The 23,853-nt window shown below is 44.8% G+C and overlaps 1 protein-coding gene across 3 annotated transcripts; it reads right to left on the reverse strand.

Annotated features, from left to right (window-relative positions):
• Positions 1-143: 143 nt before the first annotated feature.
• dcaf6 (ddb1 and cul4 associated factor 6) lies at positions 144-22,575 on the reverse strand. 3 transcript variants are annotated; one of them, XM_076746767.1, is made up of 20 exons: positions 22,189-22,545; positions 18,090-18,151; positions 16,749-16,841; positions 15,865-16,050; positions 15,672-15,785; positions 14,821-14,956; positions 14,023-14,234; positions 11,878-11,971; positions 11,403-11,522; positions 9,672-10,010; positions 9,131-9,328; positions 7,268-7,327; positions 5,395-5,581; positions 4,383-4,492; positions 3,659-3,977; positions 2,740-2,878; positions 2,420-2,576; positions 2,239-2,327; positions 1,679-1,784; positions 144-1,568 (listed from the first exon to the last, which is right to left on the reverse strand). In XM_076746767.1, the coding sequence occupies exons 1-20, from the start codon at positions 22,274-22,276 to the stop codon at positions 1,510-1,512; spliced, it is 2,868 nt and encodes a 955-aa protein (XP_076602882.1). In that variant the 5' UTR covers positions 22,277-22,545; the 3' UTR covers positions 144-1,509. The 3 variants fall into 3 exon arrangements, with proteins under 3 accessions (XP_076602882.1, XP_076602883.1, XP_076602884.1); XM_076746768.1 differs by lacking the exon at positions 9,131-9,328 and having other exon boundaries at positions 22,189-22,575; XM_076746769.1 differs by lacking the exons at positions 7,268-7,327; positions 9,131-9,328 and having other exon boundaries at positions 22,189-22,571.
• Between the last annotated feature and the right edge of the window lie 1,278 nt (positions 22,576-23,853).

Consider the following 23,853-nt stretch of genomic DNA (forward strand, 5'->3'; position numbering starts at 1 on the left):
GAGAAGTGATGTAACCTTTTGATTTTCTCTATACAGTAAGTATTAATACAAATATTTGCATTAAAGTTTTGTATCAAGAAGATTCTTCTATTAAAACTTTTTACATAAACATTTCTGAACCAGTTTTTTATTTATTACATTTTCCCTGTTTGTGTTGCTGTGATTCTGTAAGTGGAGGGGCGAACCTGAACTATGTTAGTGTCTTTACAGCAGCTGCCAAAACAACGGCCACCTGTCCTGCAGTCTGGAACCACTGGAAGCTTAGTATCGCTCAGTATTTGACTAACCTCTCATGTATTACCATTATATACAAGTCAAATGCCCGGCCATGTTTAACTGCAGCTACCAACGTTCTTAAAGGGGAACTCCACTTCTTTTAGTCTGGTATAACACCCAAATCTCAGACCTTTCATCTGTAGAGGTGCATTGTGGGTCATGTAAGCACTAGGTTTTGACAAATGCATGAAATATTCTTAAACTGTCTGTCTCACAGCAAGCAAAACCTGCTTCAATGCTCACACGGGCACCTGACTGTTGTTTTAAATGAAATTTTTAGAAATTAATACAATTATCTGAGTTTTAGAAATCTGCCATTATACTGAACTTGATTACCTTCAGCCTCAGTTAGTCTGTGTCTGCAGGAGCTTGAAGGTCGGAGAAGACGGGAACTGATTTAGACTAAACCAGGCTGATGAGGACACAGCTACGGGGTTTACGAGACATCTCATCTTCGGCCTGAAACTGAAGCTAAGCTAACAACAGGTTAACAGTGTTGTTGACCTGCCGCGTCACAGGACAGGTGCTGTGTGTTTCTGCAGAATCATGGATGGTGCCTCTGTCGGGAATCAGTGTGCGAAGCACAGACTGTTGTTTATTGCTGGACTGATTTTCAGTTCACTTGTTTGCTTTGTTGCACAGTCGCCTTAAGCTTTTATCTTCCACACCTAAGTGTTGACATCTTTGAGATGCCATAGCTTTATTTTTTCCAAATTCTGTAAAAGATTATAATTTACTGACACGCCCCATTGGGGAGAAGAACCACAGCTCTGTTTCTTTTTTTTCTTTTTTTTTCTTCAACGACAAAATTAAAGCATTCGCCAAGTATGTTTTACTTAAAGTCCTTGCTTACATGCGTAACTGCCGGAGCAGCACATCAACATCTCTTAGCTTTGTGCTACAAATTCAAAATGTCACACGTTAACACTGATCAAAGCTCACTTTCTCCTAACAAAATAATATTGCACTTAACATCCTTGCACACCAGCCGCCATTATTCTCACCTTTACATATATACTGACGTCCTCGCCTTTTGCATTAACACAGATGTAGTTTATCCTCAAACAGAAACATCAGTAAGAAAGTCATCTTAAAAAAACACAGGGGGGCTAGAAATTACACTAATTTTCAAAAGGAAGTATTCTACACTATACTTGTACAAATCTCGGGTTTTTTTCAAGTGCTATACAGCAAAAAGAAATCGTGTTTTCTTTAAAATAAAACGCCAGCAGGCTACTGCTCATCCTCGTTTTCCTGGCCCGAACCTTCAGAGCGATCGCCTTCTAGTCGATCTGCAAGAAGGAAAAGGCCGACATAAAAGACATGAGGAGAAAAGCACAGGTCAACAGTGTCTGTACACAAACAAACAATTGAACAAAGTTAAAAAAAAAACATGAGTTACCTGATCGGATGTGATTCAGGGAGGCCAACATTCGGAGCATGAAAGAGGCTGGGACTGTGATTGTGTTCCTCGTCTCCTCTAGCATCAGCTCATTCCGAGTTATTACCTGGAAAGACAAGAGGAAGAAAGGTGTGAGGAAGAGTGAAGCATATGTGAAGGAAGTGGAATCTGAGTAATAGCAGGACGACAGAGAAGAAAGGGAAAACCTGTCCTGCTGTGAAAGAGGAGGAAAACGAGCCATTTTCAAAGGAATCCCGGGTTTCTGAAGGTTACCTGAACAATGAATTACTTCCCAGTGCTTTCAAAAGGCAACTGCACTTGGTTGAACTAGTTGAAAAAAGTCAGATAACTGAATTTTCATGGCGTCTGTGCAGCCTTGTTTAATCACTGTGTCCATGGAAATGATGACGCATGTTTCCTTCCAAAGAAAAGATGAGGCTGTTTGCTTCTCTGATAACTTTGGTTGTTGCTGCTGTCTAGTATCTTGTCAGTGCCACACACTTACACAAGCCAATCAATCAATCAATCCACTGATCTCACTGATCTCTTGGAAGTCATACCTCATTAGCGAGAACTCTGTTAAAAGATGGCGACTCTTCCAGCGGTGACCAAATCTTGATGTCATAGTCTATCCCTGAAGAAGCCAGAACTGAAACAGAAGCAGAAAACGAACATTCGTCATGGCGTCCTCTCAGCACGGGGACCTTCTGCGGTGCAGGGTAAAGGCGGAGCGGGACTCACTGGGGTCGTAGGGGTGCGGCTGCAGGCAGTTGACCACATGGTTGTCGGCCTCCAGCAGCATGAGGTGCTCTGCGGTGTGTCTGTCCCAGATGAAGATGTGGCCGCAGTCCGAACCGCTCATCACAAAGTTGTTGCCCCAAAAACAGGACTCCTTTATCTACGCACAGAAGACATAAAAACCACCTCGAGTTATCGCGCTGCTGACCGTTAAAGGAACTGTTCAACACTTTAGGATGCCAGTTTATTTGTGTTCTCTCTGAGAAGGTTGACGCCACTCTCATGTCTGTAAACTCTACTATGATGTAAACAGTGTGGTGTACCATTGTCCTGGAGTTACGGTGGCCTTTGTAGACCATTTTGACTGAGGGTCTCCTGATATTCTGGGTCTCGCTCTCCTCCATCTCCCTTCTCTCTTTCCTCCTGCGAAACAGCTCCTGGATACGAGCAGCTGCCGAGCGTCTGCGAAGCACAAGGAAACCAGTACATGTGATTATGAAGGACACACACACACACACGCACGCACACACACAAAAAGACAGGCAAACTCATGCTGTCGCTGATGCTCATGAAACCCATGCTTTGAATTTTTCTATGCTGGTTTTTAATCAATTCAACCAATGAAAAGCTTGTTTAAACAAACCCCAAGCTGGAAAGCAGCCACATTCAAGGCGAATCACCTGCTTGTTCCATCGTAACTGAATTTAGCCTTCAATATTGTTATGCAAAGTCTTGTCCATTTAATACCTGACAGTAGTCTCACTAAATGAATGCAGATACACTCTGGTTCAGGTAGTGAACTAGCTCTTCAAGGAGGTCTAACTGAGGAAATCAGGATGTCATGCACACGTTCTTTGTTCATTCATCGTCTCTGCTCTGTCCAAAATCTTCAAAGTGCTGCTGTTATGCTGCTACCCACAACTGTGCGGTCAGTACTCACATGCACATCACTCGAAATCCGCTGTTAGCTGTGTGTGTGTATTAGTTTATCTGTGAGTGAAATGACCAAACATCTGCACACGTCATGATGTGCTGCTGAGGTTTAATGCTCCGCTGCATGTCACACACCTGACAGGTTAGATGCTTTTAGTTACCTGATCATCCTATCTCCTACTGCAGATCCTCTGGAATTAAATCTATATTTGTAGTGAAACAGTCAACGGCAATATGATACGTAATATTAAACAAGAGCAACGTCTGAATCGAAGAGATGTGCATTCAAGCACATGTTGCCTAGCGTACCTCTGGCCCTGGCCTCTGAACCTCGTGGACGGGATCAGAATGGGATCGTCGTCGCTGTCGTCGGAGTCCTGGTTGCCACGTGCAGGCTGACTCTGACCCTCCTCCCCCTCCTCCGCTGTGGGCTCCGCTCTCCTGCAGCCTCCCGACGTGTCCTCCGTACCCTCTGGCTGACTCCTCTCCAGCGGTGCAGAAGCCACAGCGGCCCCCTCGGAGGAGACCTCCGCTGTGGGCCCAGCTGACGAGCTGCCGAGGGCGCCGGAGCAGGAGGCGTCACACGGCGGCTCTGTGGAGGCGGCGGGCACCGAGGACTCCGAGGGAGCTGAGGAGAAACACATATTAATATACGTAGGACACTTTCAAATGCACTATTGTGTGGTTTGGTTGTAGGCATGATGACTGATTAAGGTGGAGCAGAGTGCATGTTTTTTGTGATGCGTGTGGGATTTTTTTTGTGTATTTTTTACTGCCTCTTTGTATTTTTTGCACCGCTGACCAATGAATTTCCTTCTTTGAATACTACAGTTAAAGAGTAAATCCCTGAAAATGCTGCCTTTGCTGACCTCCAGTGGTTTAACATCTTCTTGCAGTGATACAGTACAGGTGTTCTCCTTACACCTCGGCATAAGAGCACGCTTCTGACCACACCCATCTGTGACGCAGCGTGTCAACGGTGAAACACACATGAAACTGTTGAAACACCGCTTCTCAGCTCTGCAGGACTCACCTTGCTCTGACACTGAACTCTGCATCGACAGACTCTCCCTGGTCTGCGCAGCCACACCCTCAGATGCTTTGGGGCCTCCACTGCCCATAGAGCTGGATGTGTTACTGCTCCTGAGGACAAAGATAAAACCGTAGTGAGCCCCTCTCTCCACATGGCTTCCATTAGTTTCTAATTGTTTCTCAGTGAGGAGTTTGTTGTACAACCCCGATTCCAAAAAAGTTCAGACACTGTGTAAAACCTAAAGAAGACAGAAGGTGAAAACTTGCTAATCCTTCTTGACATTCACTCGATTGAAAACAGCACAAAGACAATATATTTGCTGTATGACCTCATCAACTTCATTGATTTTTGTAAATTTATTCTTATCCTGAATCTGATGCAGCAACACGTCTCAAACAAGTTGGGACAGAAAGATGTGGAATGCTCCAAAAACACCTGTTTGGAACATTCCACAGGTAAACAGGTTGATTGGTAACAGGTGATAGTATCATGATTGGGTATGAAAGGGGCATCCTGGAAAGGCTCAGTCATTCACAAGCAAGGATGGAGAGAAGTTCACCACTTTGTGAACACATGATTGTATGAAGGAGATTAATACACGCGCACAGGAACACTTTTGTTTGTTTGTAAATGATTGCATTCTGTTTTTATTTACTCTTCACACAGCGTCACACCTTATTTGGAGTCAGGGTTGTATAAAGCTGACTGCAGGTCTGTTCACACCATCTGTTTATTGATTGTTCTCGCCTCACTAAGCATCTAAGGTTGGTGCTGCCAGGTGGGTGACACAGTTACGTTGAGTATGATGCATGCTGTTTACTGTCAACAATTTACTGCCTCATATTTTAACATGAGGTCCTGAATCATTGTAGTTCTTTGTGATTGATCAGATGGGTATTAGGCAGCCTCTCGAGGGTCCATTATCACATGCTTCAGGAGTAAAGAGTTACTGTACTTGGCATGTGGTTCTTAAACTGGCCTTTCATCTCTCCACGCTCGGGCGATCACTCACCACTCATCAGTGAAGTCCAGCTTGATGGTGCTGGTGGTGGTTCCCTCTGAGCTGTAGTGCAGGCTGAGGACTGGCTCTGCTGTACTGGACCGACTGGTGCCAGTGGTGGTGGAGGTGGTGGGAGAGCTGCTGCTGACTGGTACGGAACCAGGCTGATCAGGAGGTGAACCTGCAGCTTCTGCAGCTCCTGAGAGGGCAGAGGAAGACACACAGACACGATGCAAGCGAGAATTAAATCTGCTCCGCGAAAACCCAGTGATTCCGATAATGACGATTTTTTAGCTGAGAGAATTGTTTCCAGTTGTCACAGCGTGTAACTGGTTGTTTGAAAGCACACTGGAAACATGCAACGTCCTGTTGCATCACTTTCCATTGATTAACAATAGAAATGAAGACATGCAGCGGACATTAACAGAGCGGACAAAGGTAGACACTCTGTTCGACTGCCAGCAGCCACAGCAACAAGACAGACACACACCAAGACGCAAGGTACACACACGCCAGAGGATCATGACACACACCAGCTGGTTGTTACAGACTTGTAAGGTGTTAGGCAAAGTTAGTTTTACCTTTTCATTACAGTAGAACCCAATGAAAACTGATGACAGCGACTCACAGAGTGACTGAGAGAGCAAAGTTTTCAAATGTCTGTGAGCTTTGGGAAAAGAAATGTGTCTCCACCCTGACTGTATTCATGTGAAAGGAGACGCCTCAAAAGTAGACGTAGAAGTACTGTAACTCAGGACAACAGCAGCAGTGATTGGTCAATCAATTAGTCCACCAACAGGAAGTTAATCATCAACTATTTAGATAATCGATTAATCCTTTGATAATGATGAGTTTAAATGCCCAGAATGCACTTGTGTGAATAAGAACTAACTGATAAACATACCGGGATCATCAGCTTATTGAATGCATGTTGGTGTCAGTGTTTATGTTGGTATAAGTTTAGATTTCAATTGAAAAATGGATTTTCTGCTATTTTGAAATTTTTAAAAATCAGTAACATTAATAGAACCTGTTGGATTTTTACTGTATCTACACCAAAATGGGTACACAGCATTGGGGAACTGAGATACACATTGCTATTATAAATAAGATCGGTTGAAAAACATGGCCGCCATCATTTTGAGGCTACCCTATGGATGGTGCCACACATACCAAAAATCTGTACCTCCAAACCTATTGGACAGAAGCACATATTTGCTCATAACTCAAGATGCCTTTGAGGAAATCTGATTTAACTCACAGGATACCTCCCCCACCGTCTCCTCAACATTTCTACTGAGTTTCGTTCAAATCCAAGAGGGGAGAAACGGCGGATCACTGAGTGCGTAACTGAAACGCTGCAGGGTTTATGATGATTAGTGACGGGTGTCTGACTGGTCTCACTTACTTGTTTAAACAGAATTAAACTAGCTGAAGTGACTGATATGAAGCCTGAAACCTGCTTGTCGCCGCCTGTGGATTTAATTTTGGCTGGAACCTGGAATCACTGCTTGCATTCGGGATGTAAATTTGGGTGAACTAACCCTTTAAGTACAGATGAAAGCAGTTAGTTAACCAAAGGACCCCCACCTGCATCATGTATGCCAAAGTAAGTTGATATTCAGATAATATAATATCACAGTATCTCTTGATGATACTAAAAAAACTAAAGAGATTGGTACAGTTTACATTACTGTTACTGTTATTATTGTTATTATAGTAATTGGACAGAATATGGGAAATATTGGGAAAGTACAGTGGCGGACAGAGAAATGAGAAGCATGAAAACAATGGACGACAGACTGTGCAGAGGTATGACAGGAAGTGTTTAAGGGGGAGGGTGAAGAAGACACAGCAAGAGGCAGGGTGGGGGGAGAGGACGCACCCTGCTGTTCATCAAGAGTCATGGATCCCAGCTGTTTGTTTACCACAGACGAAGGGGAATCTGGAACACAAATGAGACCGACTAAACATCGGACACAGAGGTCAAACCTGAGGGCTCACACAGTCAAGGGTTAAAAACTTCATGTTAAAAAAAAAAAAAAAAAGATCCAAGGCCAAGCAGGAGGAGCTGTAAAATCAGCCAAAGGAAAAAAAGCTTCATCTGGTAACTGGGGAGGTCATTTCACCCACTTCATGTGCAGCTTCAGCTTTGATATGCAGAATGAGTGTCGGAGATTAGTAAGTCTGGACGAACACGGGGACATGACGAGCTCACACATGCTGACTACATGTTCTGCTGATAGATGGTTAATTCCAGCAGTGTTAAAATAAGCATCATGCTCACTGTGAGACACCGTGATGGAGATCAACATCTTACAATTAAATTCTGTTTGCCTTTGAAACCTCAACACAATCCAAGTATCTACACGCTGAATTCTATCAACACGTTTTTTAAATGATGATGATCAGAGGTAACAAATGTGACGAACAAAAGCTGCTGCTCGTCAGTGCAGCCTGGTTTTAACATAAACACCACAAGCAACGGCCTTTTATGCAATTCATGTGTTTGTACTTGAACTTGTCCAGTAAAGCCCCTTTCAGACACACGGCTCATTACACAGAAGCGATGGCGATGTTGTGTCTCAAGGTGGAATAAGACACTTTGACATAAACATCACAACTACAATCCTACTGGAACAAACCCTTTAGCGTTCACAAATATCATCACAAGGCATTAAATACACGTCTTGATCGCATTAATGATCATTTTCAGTTTGCAAAAAAAAATAAAATCAGCTTAACAAACAAAAAAACACTGCAATGGAGATCCTTCTGATGTGAGATCAGCCTATAAAAGAATTTGCAGGCAAAAAAAAAAACCTTTATACAAGCAAAATAATCATTGGAGCAGCATTCTCTCCCAAATATTCATTAATAAAAACTGCAGCTCCAGCAAAAGCTTTGCACAGCATGTGAGCAAACAGGAACGAAATGAGTCCCAAATTAACATCTTGTCATCTGATGCTTGTGCGCTGTTACACATTAGAACACTGGCGGCTGAATTTGTTCTCTAATTAATGATGAAACTGAGAAAACGTCACTTTGAGAGGCGGCAGTGAGCATCCCTCCAGCTCACAATGGCCATTAATCAAAATGAGGTTGAAAAACCATCACTGATGCTAAATGAGAGTACTCTCCTCCCTTCATATCATTCCTATTCAACTTTTTGCATAACAGACCCCAAATGCGTCACTTTAACAGATCCAAAAGATGAAGTCAGTAAAGTTTCCCTATTCCGTGTCTGAAAAGGGCTTTAGCCGTGATTCTCAAGTTTAAGTGAGAACAAACCAAAGTGAATCATGTCCTACGCAGCTAACTCAACTGATCAGTATCAAACATGGGTGAACAACCACATGAGCCATGAGGACGCCAAAGCAGAGCTTCACACTGGCTGGTGCCACTCCAGCAGGAGAGTTTGCAGGTGAAAACTCAAGCAACAGGTGGAGCGATGGAGTGAGAGCGTTAGTGAGCGAGGGGCTGAGCAAACAGTAGAGAGGCGACACAGTGACAGCTAGAGGTTAATAAGAACAGGGTGCATTACTGGGGAAGGGAAAGGGGATCACTGTGGGATTAGTGGTCAGTTCTGGCAAGACCGGGTCTTTCTGGAGCCCAACTGTCTCTACAAACAGACACATATGCCTTTCCTATATAGAGGGGAGGGGTAAGATGGCAGGGGAGGGGGCCCAGGCGAGCAGCCCATATGGAGGAGGCGCTGCGGGGAGGGGAGCTCGGAGGGGAGGGTAACCTGTACAGGGTTGCATCTCGGCAGCAGCGGCAGTAGTAGCAGCTCTTTGTGACTGTCTCTCAGGGGCTGCGGAGGAAGAAGAAGAAGAGGAAGGAGAAGGGGCCGCTCGCTGACCCCGTCCTGGTGGGTCGGCCAGCCGAAGTAACCTCTGCAAACGCCTACACACTAAACTTATGGGCAGCCGATGAGGACCGTACTCTGACAAAGAGGCAGAGGAAGAGAGGGAGAGTGAATGCATTATTAGAAGACTGAGGGGAGGATGTGAGGAGAGGAGGATTGGCAGCAGAGAGTCAGGCAAATAAACGAGGAGAGGGACAACAGGATGCTGAGGGGGAAGAGAGTGAAGTGAGGCAGCTGCTTGAGTGGAGTGGCTCCAACAAACACACACACACACACACACACTCACACACACACATACAGGGGAGTTGATCCGAGGACACCTACTCGCTGTGCTGAAGAGTGTGAACGTGTGAGTTTCTGTGGTGTGTGTGTGTGTGTGTGTGTGTGTGTGTGTGTGTGTGTGTGTGTGTTTTACTCTTACCTGAGAGCGTGGGTTCCGAGGTGGGCGTGGGCGTGGGGGTCCCAGCCGTGTCGGTCTGACTCCTCTGCTCAGAGTCTGGCGAGGAGGTGAGGGGGGAGGTGGAAGGGGCCGAACTCTCCGCTGATGAGGAGCTGGAAGGAGGAGGTGCTGTAACTGTAGATGATGACACGGAGGAGGAGGAGGAGGAAGTGGATTTAGGGATGGCGGCAGCGACAGGCCCGGCGGGTACGTCCGGGGCATCTGTCGCCACGGGCCCCTCGGGGATGCTGGACTCCTCACTGGAGCCTCCTGCAGGGGCAGGTGGAGTATTCGATGCCCCCTCCGGACGGACAGCTGTTCCTGAAACAAGAAGATAAATACATGATCACAATCTACTACTTCTGAATAAAATCTCACAACATGCAAATCAGACTTCTCTTTTGATTTTTTTAACATAGTATTTTAAATAATAAAATGAATGAAAATGGCTTGAGGAGGCCCTTCGCCTAATATCTTGTTGCCTGACCGTTAGAGGTAATCACTGCAATCAAATGTTTTCTGCAGCTCTCAGTGAGATTTCTGCACCTGCTCCCGGGTGGTTTGACCCACTCTTCCTGAGCAAACCGCTCCAGCTGTCTCAGATTTGATGGGTGCTTACTCCAGATTGCAAGTTTCAGCTCTTTCCACAGACGTTTGATGGGGCTCAGATCAGGACTGATGTTTTGTTCTTGTCCATACTTTGGTGCTTTTAGCTGGTTGTTTTTGCTCTTTATCCTGTTGCAGATCTTTGACTGAAAGCGAGCTTTCTGACACCGGGTGGTACATTTCGCTCCACAATGGGGTATAACACTTACATCTATTTGAACATCGAGCTGCTTGGAGATGGTTTTGTAGCCTTTATTTTTACCAAAGCTTGTCTATCATATTCTTTCTGATCTGCTCAGACAAAGCGCTCTCCTTTGCCTTCTCTTGTCCATGGTCAGTGTGGTAAAAACACAACAGCACGAGGAGTACTTTGTTCCATTCAAACTGGTTGAATGACTCATTATGAGATTGCAGGTACCTGTGATTCACCACAGGTGAGCTCAAGGTGAATCACCTGTTTGAAATACAGTTACTTCTTGCAGCGTCTAAGAAGGTGCCAATGATACTCGCCAGGCCATTTTTGGATTTCTGTGTGGAGTAAGCTTTTGTTTTTCTCAAGGAATTCTGGACATACTGCATTCACTAGAAAGGGATGTACGGACAGACGACCTGAAAACATAATGGCAGCAGTCGTGTCTGTCGCCAGCGTGGAGGCATAACAAGGGTAAAATAAAATTAGCATCATAACAAACAAAGAACACAACACGCACGGTCGGTTCCTCAGTCCCTGGCTCGTCCAAGTCTGCATGTCTAAGAGTCCTCGGGCAAGACACTGAACCCCAAATTGCTCCCGATGGCCCTGCCATCAGTGTGTGAGTGAGTGTGTGTGAATGGATGAATGTTGGCATGTGTTGTAAAGTGCTTTGAGTGGTCAGTAGACTAGAAAAGCACTATAGAAATGCAGCCCATTTACAAACACACACACACACACACACACACACACACACACACACACAAAAACAAGCCTTGCACTTGGATAATGACTTATGACTAATGATAACAAGATATTTGATACACAAGCCCATTACTCAAACCTATAATGCAGAGCAAAGCATGTTCAGCCTCCTCAGTGTTGAAACAGTTTTCCAGTACCAGTTCATGACTCACCTCGGGGTCGCGTCTGAGGCCGAGTTCCTCTGCTGCTCTGAGCTTCGCTGGCCTCCTCAAACCACCGAGACAACATGTCTGACATCCTCTGCATCAGAGACACGTTTGGGCTCTGCTCACCTGCAGGAGTGGAGAGGAAAACGTTCACAGGTCTCTATCTGATTTTACTGGATGTGTTAATAGGAACATGACAAAGGCAAACGCAGCAGGACAATGCTGTAATATCTGTGATGAGTCATGACATTACAAAACATCCTGTTCACAGGCCGCTTCATAAAAGGGACAGTTCATTTGACCAAATAGTGATTCAGCGGGCGACACTGGACCATTTTACCCGGAGCACAAAAAGTGGAATAAAGACGTGTATGAAGTGCAGTGATTGTGACACTGACTTTGACGCCAGCAACACGTTTCAAACCAGTTGGGACAGGAGCAGCATAGCACACATACCCATATACCCGACACGTCAGCTTACCATCTCTCTCCCTCTCGCTCTCAGGACGAGCTCGAGGTCCAGTGTCAGACCAGTCACCTCGTAGACGGAGACGCTTCACTGGAGGCTGCCTCAGCTGTGGAGACGCGCACACACACACACACACACACACACACATGGGCAGAGAGAGAGAGAGAGAGAGAGAGAGAGAGAGAGAGAGAGAGAGAGAGAGAGAGAGAGAGAGAGAGAGAGAGAGAGATTAGCAGTTTGTCAGTCAAAGCATGGTCAAAAATAGCTCCGCTGCCAAAGCAAAACACTGCTCGTCTCTGTCAGTGTCCTCTTTAAACTGCACCCCCCCCCACCCCATCCCCCCTCCAACCCCCCCTTCTGGCTGCACGACTGAGGTTGCCTTCACTTTCCAGTCCCCTGGCTCTCTCTGCAGGGCAACAGGCTGAGAGCCAGAAATAGAAAAAGGGGGTCTTAGTGCAGAGACTATCTCCTGCTTTACTCAGGACATGTCATCAGGTCTGGATATGGGCTGGAGGTGGTGAAAAGGAGCAGAGGCTGAAAGCGATAGTAGAATAACTGAGATAGAAAAAGACCTTGAGCAAATGAGGTTACAGGTGGAGGGAAAGCAGAAAGGGGTAATGAGCCTTTGCTTGGCTGTCCACCCCAACTCAGCCTGAACTATTTTGGACGATGGAGGTGCCTGCGTCGGTCGCTGTATTTGGAAAGGAATGCGAGTGGTGGTTGTATCTCGACACAGCTGAACTCACCGCACGGCTTTGAAACACTGGCACCGTGATCCAGCACATTCACACACACGTGAAGACCAGCGCCGGCAGTAAACACTTCAGGTCCAATGTTCCCGCTGAGCTGATATGATGACCTAAATACTTTTAAGAAAGAGTTCGTTTTCTCTGCATTTTCTTTTCCTCTCCTCTGTTCTTCAGGGTCATTTGCTCCGCTCACCGCACTGCATCAGCCGGTGCAGATTTAGCAGCGATGTCTGCAGAGCTCTAAGAGAAGCAGACAGCCACAGCACAGTCCCCCGTTCTGTTTGTTTCTAATAAAACATTCCTCTCACGCAAAAAAGAAAATCATCACTGTCTGCACGGACGGCTCTGCCTGGCTACACAAGCTTGTTTTTTTTTGTTGTTGTTTTTTTTTCTATGGTACACAAGTCGTAGCGGCTGAGAGCAGCTTAACGATCTGTGGAACATCAGGTTTGAGTATAGGGGCTATACCTGCTCAAAGAGGCTGCTGCAGCACCGATTTTCTCTTCATCAGATTATAACCACATGTTTCAATTAGAGCTGAGACTATCAGATTAATCGCTTAGTTAAATTGTGATACAGCAGCAGTTTCTATAGTAATCGTTTCCGTTGTTAAATCAAGAAAAAGGCTGTTTCCAGCCTCTCAGAAGTGAGGATTTGCTGCTTCCCTTTGTTTTTTATCATATTAAATTGAATATCTTTGGGTTTTGGACAATTTGTCGGACAAAAAAAATGCGAGCACGTCGACATAAGAGCGTGAATATAAACACGCTAACATTGTCATTGTGAGCTTGATGTTAGTACAGCTGACGTTGGCGTTCAACTCCAACGCAGCTGTGTGTGAGAACAGCCTCACAGAGCTGCTAGCACAGCATTTCGTAATTAGCACTGGACACAAAGTACAGCTGAGGCTGATGACGGTGTGGTCGGTAATGCAGATTTTTGATTTAAAATCAAAGCATTGGTTTGGTTTCGTCCTGAGAGGGACATGACTGTTAGTACATTCAGTAGCTGTGGAGATATTTCACTCAAGAGCACGAATGTCAACCTCATGAGAGGATCGACGAGCTAGCAGACAAGTGTAGGGGTCCTCACAGTTTTGATGGCTGAGTACCAGCAGGGCCCCACAGGAAATCCCATGAAAACCCATTTGTGACTGGTCTCATAATGGTGTTTAACATTATGTTTCTTGAGCACTAAACTCAGCAGTGACCAAGGCTTTGAAAGTGATGAAACAGGCCATGGACGATTCAATTATAATTTATGTATTTCAGAGTACGTTCAGGGGCCACGGTTGGTGCACGGGCCAAACTGACTGACATTACCATCCATAGAGCCATGCCACAGCTGGAAGCACACAGCTCCTGTCAGTTATGACAGCTACATGACTGGAGTCATCCTGCGCGCTCACCTCCTCCCTCCTCTCCTCAGACGGGCCCTTCAGCTCTCGGGCCTGGTCATCTTTGGGATCGAACAGGTAGATGTAATCGGAGGAGTAGCTGACCAGCACCTCCTGACCGTCCTCGCTGTAGCAGAGCGAAGTTACGCGACACGACTTGTTGGACAGGTGAGCGGGAACGAACCTGACGCACATGCCCGTCGTCCCCCGGCCCATGTAGTTACCTGAGGGTGACAGACAGAGACAGTGACAGGTGATGGCTGCAGCGCCAGCTCTGCTGATGGGATTCTCACATGTAGCTGACCTGACTATTTGGATGATATGCTGCACAGATACTCACTACTGCTCGCTGCAGCAAAAACTAATGTTTTCACTCTAGTAAAAAAGCATTTTGTATGTGCTCCTTATTATTTATTCTAGTTGTCAGGAGCATTTCAGAAGAACAGCATGAAATCTTATTCATGTAAACATCTGAACAACAGACATCTCCCACGGGGGACCACACACAGCTCAGAGAGAAGCCCCTCCGGCCTGCTTCATCACCTCCATCTGTCACCTTGATTTATTCATAAAGCTGAAGGTTAATTACAAGAATACTCACCAAACAAAAATAAAGGTACATTTTAAACCTAATCTCCGTTTATTGCTTTGTAATGCTCATTTTCTCCTTCTGGAGAAAGTGGATTCTTCTTGATATCCGATGCTATGAATTCAAACTAAAAGCCTGAGAGTCACCGTGAGTCTGCTCCGCAGCAGAGAGAGCAGAGAGAGGAAGCTGAGTGAATGATGTGAGCATGAAGGACAGCTTACCCGTCGCTCTGGTGCCCAGCATGCGTCTGTCGTAGATGCGCACTGAGCTGTCAGAGCAGCCCACAGCCAGGTAGTACGGCACCAGAGGAGAGATGGATATAGAGGTCGCTGCCCGTCGACAGTTTATTAAAATGTCCTGAAATCAAAGAAAAAACAATTAGCTCAGGTTTAAAAAGTCAAGCTATAAAGTGACTTCTGCCAGTCCTACAATCCACAAGCTCTACACTGAAGTCAGCACCGGTGGAGGCAGAACTTTAAGACACGTTTTTTTACAGTCATTTAGATTTGAGGACAATCGTGCTCCAACAGTGTTTTTAATTGTCCAGCTGTGGACGTCCGCTCCGAACCCCGACAGGTCATTAACTAAGAGCAGGCGGTAACACAGTCTGGTAAAACTACTCTGACAGTTTTAAGGTCACAGGTACTGATCTCGAGCATGAAATACGAGACGATGCAACACAATCTAGAGGGAACAGCGTCTCTCTGTCACGCACACGCGGAGATGCAGCCAAGAAAAGTGCTTTCTGAACCAGTCCAGAGACAGAAAGCTGTTTGTGAAGAGAGCAGCGCTGAGGACGAACTCACAGGAGAAATGTGGGAGATAAGTGCTCGAAACATGATCAGGACCAAATTAATACAATTACAACAGGTGATAAAAAAGATAAAATCTACAAAATACAAAAAAATATAGAAATAAAATCAGGGAGGCAGCAGGAATGTTACTGACTGAAACAGAAATTTACTTTGCTAACAGATCCTCACTAATCAACAAGCAAACAGACGCTGAGGTGTCCGTCCTCAGCGCCAACACAGGACGAACACAAGGGAACAAATGACAGCTGTCAGCGTACATCTTTGCAGTCTTCTTTAGTGCAGCTGGTCTTCATGCGAAGGTCAAACCACCGCACCGTGCCGTCCTCGCCGCACGACAGAAACGTGTAGGGGTCATTTGGTACCGTCATAATCTGACAAAACAAGAGGGAGGTTGAGGTCAGGAGGGCGTGAGGTGGAGATGTGTACGCTGTGGGAAACACTCCTCAGTACCTCATACGCTGTTCCATAATGGCAGGTGAACTGACACTGTCTGTTGTACTCGGGACTCTTCTCAGTGTGGGTGTAGTAGATGATGCCGTCTCCAGAGCAGGAGACGATCTCCTGGCCGTTGGTGTGGGGCATGAACTTCGCACTGAAGATGTTTGCGCGATGACCTGAACGTATGGACTTCTTGACCTGAGAGAGGAAACACACACACACACACACACACACACACGATGGCTGAATGAGACACGCAGGTCCTTACTTTAAGCCAGTGGTGGAAAGTAACTAAGTACATTTACTCCAGTACAATTAAGCACAATGTTGAGATACTTCTACTTGACTTGAGATTCATATTCATATTAATATATAAAACATAGCCAGATAGATAAAACTTTATTGATCCCTGGGGGAAATTCAGAAGCTGCTCAGCAGTACATGAAGTACTTAAAACCAGCTCCAACTTCAAATTTCCCAGGTAATTACTTACTTACCTGGGAAATTTACTGTAAATTTTTACTGTATTTTCACAGTGTGCTATTGGTACTTTTACTGAAGTAAAAATGTGAGCACTTCTTCCAGCACTGCTCCGACCTGAACCACCCTACAGCTAAACACACCAACGTCTGCAGTGATTTCGAAAGAGGAAACTTGGTTGGGTGCTCGGCAACGTGTTCGCTTCCCCAAAAAGTTCAAGAATCACGTCGTCTTTTGCTCATGTTGGTGAATCTTATGTTCATCTCATGGACTAAACTGCTGCGAGGTTTTGTTGTAAATCCTCCATCAGAGCATCAGCAAAATGATCAAAGCATGAGATGATTCTTTTTTTGAGATTGATTTAAAACCTCCTAAAACAGGACCAGCTGTTTGCACTCGTTGCCGGCGCGGCCTACCTTTTTGTTGTACGGGTTGCTGATAACCAAAAACGTGTCGTCTGAGCCCGACAGGATATATTCACCCGTGTCGTTCCAGGATATCGTGTTGACCTGCGGACAGACAAGAACTTGGATGACGTGCAGACACGGATGTATACTTTGCAGTTTACACTAGTGATGAAAGGATGAGCTGATTAATCGAGCAGACGACTGACAGGAAAATGATCGACAAGCATTTTGATTACTGATTCATGGAGTCATCAGCGACAGTGCACAGTCTGCACGGGCCGGCCCGCTCGCACCTGCGCGCATCCATCAACAACATCCTGCAAACTGAACTCAGCGCATTTCAAACAGGTTTAACATCGACTGGTGAGGAGCGGCACATCATCTGAAGAAGGCTTAAATTTGATTGTGTGGTGAGGGTGGATGCGGGCGGATCTGTCTGCTGCCCGGCACGTGGTGAAAGAGTAACAGACGAGGTGATCTGCACGAAGAGAGCACATGACCGCATCCAGTAAAGGCTTCATCTCGGTCATATTGAAACCTAAGACTTATATTTTTACTCCTTGTCTGCTGGGAACACACTGTAAATCCTTCCCTCTTTGACCACCAATGGCGTCCTTGTTTTGGCTCAGTTTGCAGCGTCTGGTGGGGCTCTGTCTCACACTTCAGCCCCCAAACCGCCATTTCTCCCATCCAGCAGCTGACATGGTTGAGGCAGCCACAGAAAAATAAAAATACTCATCCCATCATCCTGCTGCAGAACACATTGGCTTTATTCTCCAGTGGTGTAATCTCTCCGATCTATGACTTCCTGGTGAACGATGCCACATCATCTCTCCTCTAAACTGGAAGCTTTTTTTAGGGCAAACACATCTCTGTCTTAGAGAATAGTGATTAACCAGCTGATTATATCTGTGGTTGTCGGTCTATAAATAATGAGAGCTTAAAGGGACATCGAGCAAAGGGAAATATATTCGTAACATGCAATAAAACATGTTCCTTAAATCCCTTTTACTGCAGCACTTCTGGTTCAGACGAGTCAGGTGTTAGCTGGGTGAAGCTCTGCTGGAACGCGCGTGCTGTGGTTGTTTTGATGTTTTGGACGGACTGACGGCCGGCCTGATAGTGTGACAGGACGTGTGACCGTTATGTCAGCTTCAGGTTTCTCAGAGGCATTAACCACCTGGCCTGAAGTCAAAGAGCTGCTCTGCGTCAAACACTCGGGCTTCATAGGCTCACACAGGCAACCTGGTACGATGGGTTCGGTTTATTCTCGCAAGCCAACACAAATTCTTATTTTTCTTAGACATAAACTGATGCAAAGGACAAACAGATCATAATGTGGGCACTTACACAGCCATCATGTACATTCAGTGTCCCTTCAAGTTTAAGCCTCTGGACAAATTCTCTTCTACCTGTGAAAAGAGAGAAAACAGTTGTCAAAGAAAGCGAAGTTTCCGGCTTTAATGTCTCAACCTCCTGAGTAACAGCATTACTCTACTGTTCCTGAGCTCATGCTTTCATCTCCTTTACACAGTCATGTGTTCACAAAGTGGTGAACCTCTCTCCATCCTTGCTTGTGAGCGACTGAGTCTTTCCAGGATGCTCCTTTCATACCCAATCATGATCCTATCACCTGTTACCAATCAACCTGTTCACCTGTGGAATGTTCCAAACAGGTGTTTTTGGAGCATTCCACATCTTTCCCAGTCTTTAGTTGATGGGGTCAAACATTAAATATATTGTCTTTGTGCTGTTTTCAAGGTTATTGGGATCGGGCTTGTATCAGTCTCTCCTCTCTTTGCACTTCACTCCAGGTAACTGCAGCAGGTCGTCCGTGGACTGGTATGAAATGTCACATTGAACATTTGCATTCAGTATTTCCATAGGACGTTTTGTATTATTAATGCAGAGGAAGCCTCCTTTGCAGCTGCTTTTGCCAACAGATGAAAAAGAGAAATTTTCACGCTGCTCTAAGATGACAGCGTAAATGCAGGACAGCTGGTGTGATCAGCACTTCAGCGCTGTGCGTAACACAGCAGTAAGCAGTCGCTAACAAACCGATCTTCACTTGTAAAAAAGAAATTCTGATATGAGCTCATCTTTCTGCTGCATCATTAAATAAGTGACAAACATTTCTTCCTGAAGCTTCTGGAAGAACAAAACAGTAGAAAAGTGTGAGTTGTGAGTTGACAACACGAACTCAACTCTGAAGGAGAACCAGTATGTTGATCTCTGCGTCACTTACTCCATCAGAGGATGATATGATGACGGGATGGAGTTTTTTTTCCTGTGAAGAGTTTTTACTGGCCCTATCAATAATCAAGAACTGTGGGAGACACCTGTTCACACCTGAGACGTGACCTGCTGAATGTGAAGGATCTGACTGAAACACTGATACTGATGAACTCGCTGAGTCTGAAACTCTGCAGTGATTTTCCAGTGAGACTGAGGCAGAGCAGACGGGACAAAACCAAGAACCACTGATTAGCTACTTTGCGATGAAACACTGTTCAGCACTTTCAATTTAAGAGCTGCACCCCAACACGAACTCCACACAGGTGCTGCGGTGTGTTCACGCCGCAAAAGTGACAAAAAAACCCCACCAGTGTACTCAAAACAGTCAGCAAATAGACTGAAAAACACTTCATCTTTGAGTGCGCTGTTGACATTATTATCCCACAATGCAACGCACAATGAGAAATGGAGGGGCTGCCCTGAGCTGTTAAAATGAAACAACACCAGGAACAAACTCAAAAAAACAAAGTCCAACTACAAAAACAGCAAACTGTTCCAGTAAGCGTAGTGTAACACAGCAGCGGGGTCCACCATGAGGAAGGTCCAGTGAGCAGCTAGTCACTAATGCTACCGCCTCACTGTGAGAGAGATGAGTGAGTCTTCTCTGTATGTGGAAGGATGATGCAGCTACCTTCAATCATTCAACGTGGAAATGTCGGGTTTCTGCTTTGAAGAAGAACAGTCAGACGTGTCAGAGAGTGGTCGAGACAGTCAGGTGTCTCAACTTATTCGACTGTTTTCATCCTCGGTTCATCTGTGGATAATTTTCACGATCAGCTGATTCATTGTTTTGTATTAAACGTCAAGAATTGTGAAAAATACAGTCCAAAACCTTAATCATAAACCATAAATGACAAAGAAATGTAGCAAATCCTGACTTTTAAGAAGCTGGAACCAGCAAATGTTTGACATATTCGCTTACAAAACGACTGATGTGACTAATCGATTATCAAAACAGCTGCTTTCTTTCATTTGATCGATCCATTGAATGACTCATATTTGCAGCTCTAGTTACTCCAACGTCATCACGAACACTGAAACCTTTACGTGCCGGGGAAGCCCTGAAACACAGAAAATCTTTCTCTAACCTCCCCGGAAGTGTTTCTGTTGGAATGCAGACCACTACTTGTTGCCCCCATCCCCCCCTCTGAAGCTAAATATACCCTGACCCACACATCACCACATGCATCCTCGACCCATACACAATAACAGCTCTCATCATATCTCAGTCCAGCTAAATCCAGCACTGCCTAACCCTCGGTGGCACCTGCCCCTCCTCCACAGGCTCATGAATCTTCATTGAACCGCTGTCAGGTGCTGCTGGCCGTCTGACGGCCACACTGCAGACCTCTCTGTGCAGCAGAGCGCCAGCGCTGCTGTCCTCTGTTCACGCCACGGTCACTGCTGTTTAACCACCACGCAGACAGACAGAAAAATGACTCAGGACTATCAGAACGAGCGAGCGAGCGTTACAGCTCTGGTGAAGCTCAACGTACCTGCATGAATGGAAACACAGACTGTAGAACTGAAGAACCTTTGCACATACGTAGACTGATCCTAATGCTCTCATTTCCTGACACATTCTGTATTATGTATCGATATTTTCTAACTTCATCCTACTGCATCTGTTTTCATTACCATACTAGAGCTGCAAAGATTAATCGATTAGTTGTCAACTAACAAATCGCAAACTATTTGGTGATCAATTAGTCGGTTTGTGTTTAAGATAAAAGAAAAAGTCTAAATTCTCTGATCCCAGCTTCTTTAACGTGGTTGTTGTCTGGATTCTTCCCTCCTCTACTACACTAAACTGAGTCAACTGATCAATTAGTTTAGGAAATAATGGGCAGATTAATCCACAATGAAAATAATAATTACTATCCAATCTAAATGTTTCTTTGCGGGATGTTTTCTTCATCAAGGTTATGAAGATCATTCTCAGTTTAGACACCCAAGTTGGACTCAAACCACACGGCACATGCTACGTTTCCACCATCACACACACCGGGGGCTGTAAATCTTTCAGGGAACCTCGTATAACGACACATGCCCTCATTGTGCACAGTGCTGAGGCTCAACACGTTGCTGTGTCATGACATGTTTCAAAGTTTTTTCTATAGCATTTTCACAGATGAGAAAGATGTTGCATAAGTCCCATGAGGCGGATGAATACGTCTGCTTTACAGAGCTGTTACCTGTGCCACAACTCTGATCAGTTTAAGGTTGTTTACATGACTCAGGCGTGTGCTGTGAGGGCGTTTAGGAGACTTTTACTTTGGACACGGTTTGATATTCACTGCCTACAAATTCCTGTAAAACTGAGAAGCACTCCAGAACTCACCGGGCCTTCAGAGACACATGACATGACTGACCTAGGACTGCAACTGACCATTATTTTCATCGTCCATTAATCTTTCAGTCATTTTCACGGTTAATCGATGAGTTGATTGGTCTATAAAACGTCAGGAAACAGTGAAAATCGTCAATCAGTGTTTCCCAGAGCCCAAGATGATGCTGTCAAATGTCAAAATATTCACATCTGAAGAAGCTGGAATCAAAAGAATTTTTCATTTTTTGTTCAATCAAAAACTCAAACCAATTAATCAGTTATCAAAATAGATGACAGCTGATTGATCAATCGTGGCAGCTCTACATTGATCCCTGCGTTTAGCTCCATTAGTTTGGCCATTTTAGGGCTTCAGTCAGTGTCAGTGTGCTGAACATCATCTCTGAACCTGTGAGAGCCACAGAAGCTCCTGTGCAAAATCATGAACTCTGTGCATGAGGCGATGACTATGGTTTTGTTCTAGTTATTACCGCACAGAGAGCTGCACTGTTAAGAAGAATACATAACATTTAATCCCATTGCTCTGGTGCTTCAGCTCCGGGCTCTCACCTCGATGAGAGAGGATGCTACTGCTGTATGAACACTAGTAAACTAGCATTTCTCTCTGTTAGAAAGCGGACAGCCTCACGTTTATGGCTTGGCCGCAGTCGTAGGGGTCTAGAGGTTAGCTGTCAGTTCATCTGATTCAGCACCACAGACACAGCCTGCCGTGGATCTACCTCCAGAGACGACGTTCAAACAGTGCATGTTTTCCTCAGATCTCACCTACGTTCTCGTTAGCATTCAAGAGGCTTGTTTGGTTCTTACCTAAATAGTTGGTCCTGATGGTGTTAGGCTCGTTGTATCCAATTAAGCGTTTATTTACATCCCAAACCAGGTTGCCAGAGCAGGACATCGTCACAATATGTGGTTTTTAATTAACAATAACATTGAAACTAAGCTAACCCTCTCTTGTTGATGTCGCCTTTTATTTATCGTTGCTTCGGCTTTGCCATCGAGATCAGTGCCCGTGTGTCGGGACAGCGCTGCCGTTAGCTAGCTGCGACACTCAGCGTTTGCATTGCTGGAAGTGAAGGACTCTCTCCTGTCCTGTCTCCGCTGTCCTCCTGAGTTTACATGGACTGTATCTCCTGCTCGCTGCGCTGCTATGTGTCCTGCTAGCCTAGCCTGGTTTATTTCTTCTAGCGGACAGCTGTCTCCAAATAACGCGATAAACTACGTGTTTTTTTTAACAGAGTGGATAGGAGCGCTCGTTTTAGGAAGCCAGGCAGCTGGCGGGGAGGAGTGTATCCTGGAAAGTCATGCAGAAAATGTTTTCTTCATAGTTTTTCGGTTTTATCAGCATAATTAGCTCAGTAGCCCCAGTTTTGTCTCTTATTTAATTGTCGTTTGTCATTTTTAGGCCTTTGCTTTGATGATTTAATCTCATCATAGATGTATGGCTGGATTTAACCTGCCCCAACCCACATTAATCCTACTTTTGTTCAACTCTATGTGTAGAATGTAATTTCTTTCTTTCTTTTTTTTTTTTTTTTTACCTGACCCGAGATTTGCATTGTGGTAATTTGACTGAATACATAAATTTCAGAATGTGCAACACATGAGAACAACAATGAAATTATGAAGGTTTATAAACTAGATTTTAACACAGGAGCTGTCAGGTGATAACCAGACTAACCTGTTGGCCCCAGGGCAAAAACTGGTTGTTGGTCCCCTCTTGTGAAACCTACATTTTGTTCCAGGGCCTCACCACATGACAGGGCCACGAGAGCAGGTTGTACAGCAGGACCTGCTGCTGTTGATATTTTACTTTAGTAGGTCTTGGCCCAGTGAGCCAATGCCTGCTTAGCCAATTTGGTAATCCAGTCCTCAAACATGTTATTATGATGTAGGAAAGTACTCCGTTCCTTTCAATCTAAATCACTCTCACATTGTGCAAATCTAATTTTCACCCTGACAAAGACTGAGGGTCCTCATAGTTACATGTAATCTTTACTTGTGTGGTGGTCTTGTTGGATGCAAAGAAAATGTGCAAATTCAAAGCATTGTTAGAATTATATTACATTTTCAAAATTTCACAACAAAATTATTTAAGAATCAAACAAATCAAAGAGAGAGTACAAATCATATGACTGAAAATATAAAGCAAAAGTAAACAAACAGTGGCAGAAAAAAATACTCAGTATAATAAAAATAAAAAGGCAGATTATGATATGATTGTTTTGTGTATATGCTCTTTGCTGTTTTTTGTATTATTTAAGAGACTTCATCAAACAGTAATATCACAAAGGAATAGAGTGCACATGTGCGAGCCATTCTTTTGTGGATAAAAACGTTGCCATTAAAATAATAACTTTTGTAACAAAATTCAATCTTCAGTCTTTACATCCAACTATAGAACGTCATCTTCAACAGATAGCTGTAAATTGTATTTGCAATGTTGGAAAATAACACCTAAAATCCGGATTCACA

This window comes from Chaetodon auriga, chromosome 13 (genome assembly GCF_051107435.1).
Source record: "Chaetodon auriga isolate fChaAug3 chromosome 13, fChaAug3.hap1, whole genome shotgun sequence".
NCBI classification, from domain to species: domain Eukaryota; kingdom Metazoa; phylum Chordata; class Actinopteri; order Chaetodontiformes; family Chaetodontidae; genus Chaetodon; species Chaetodon auriga.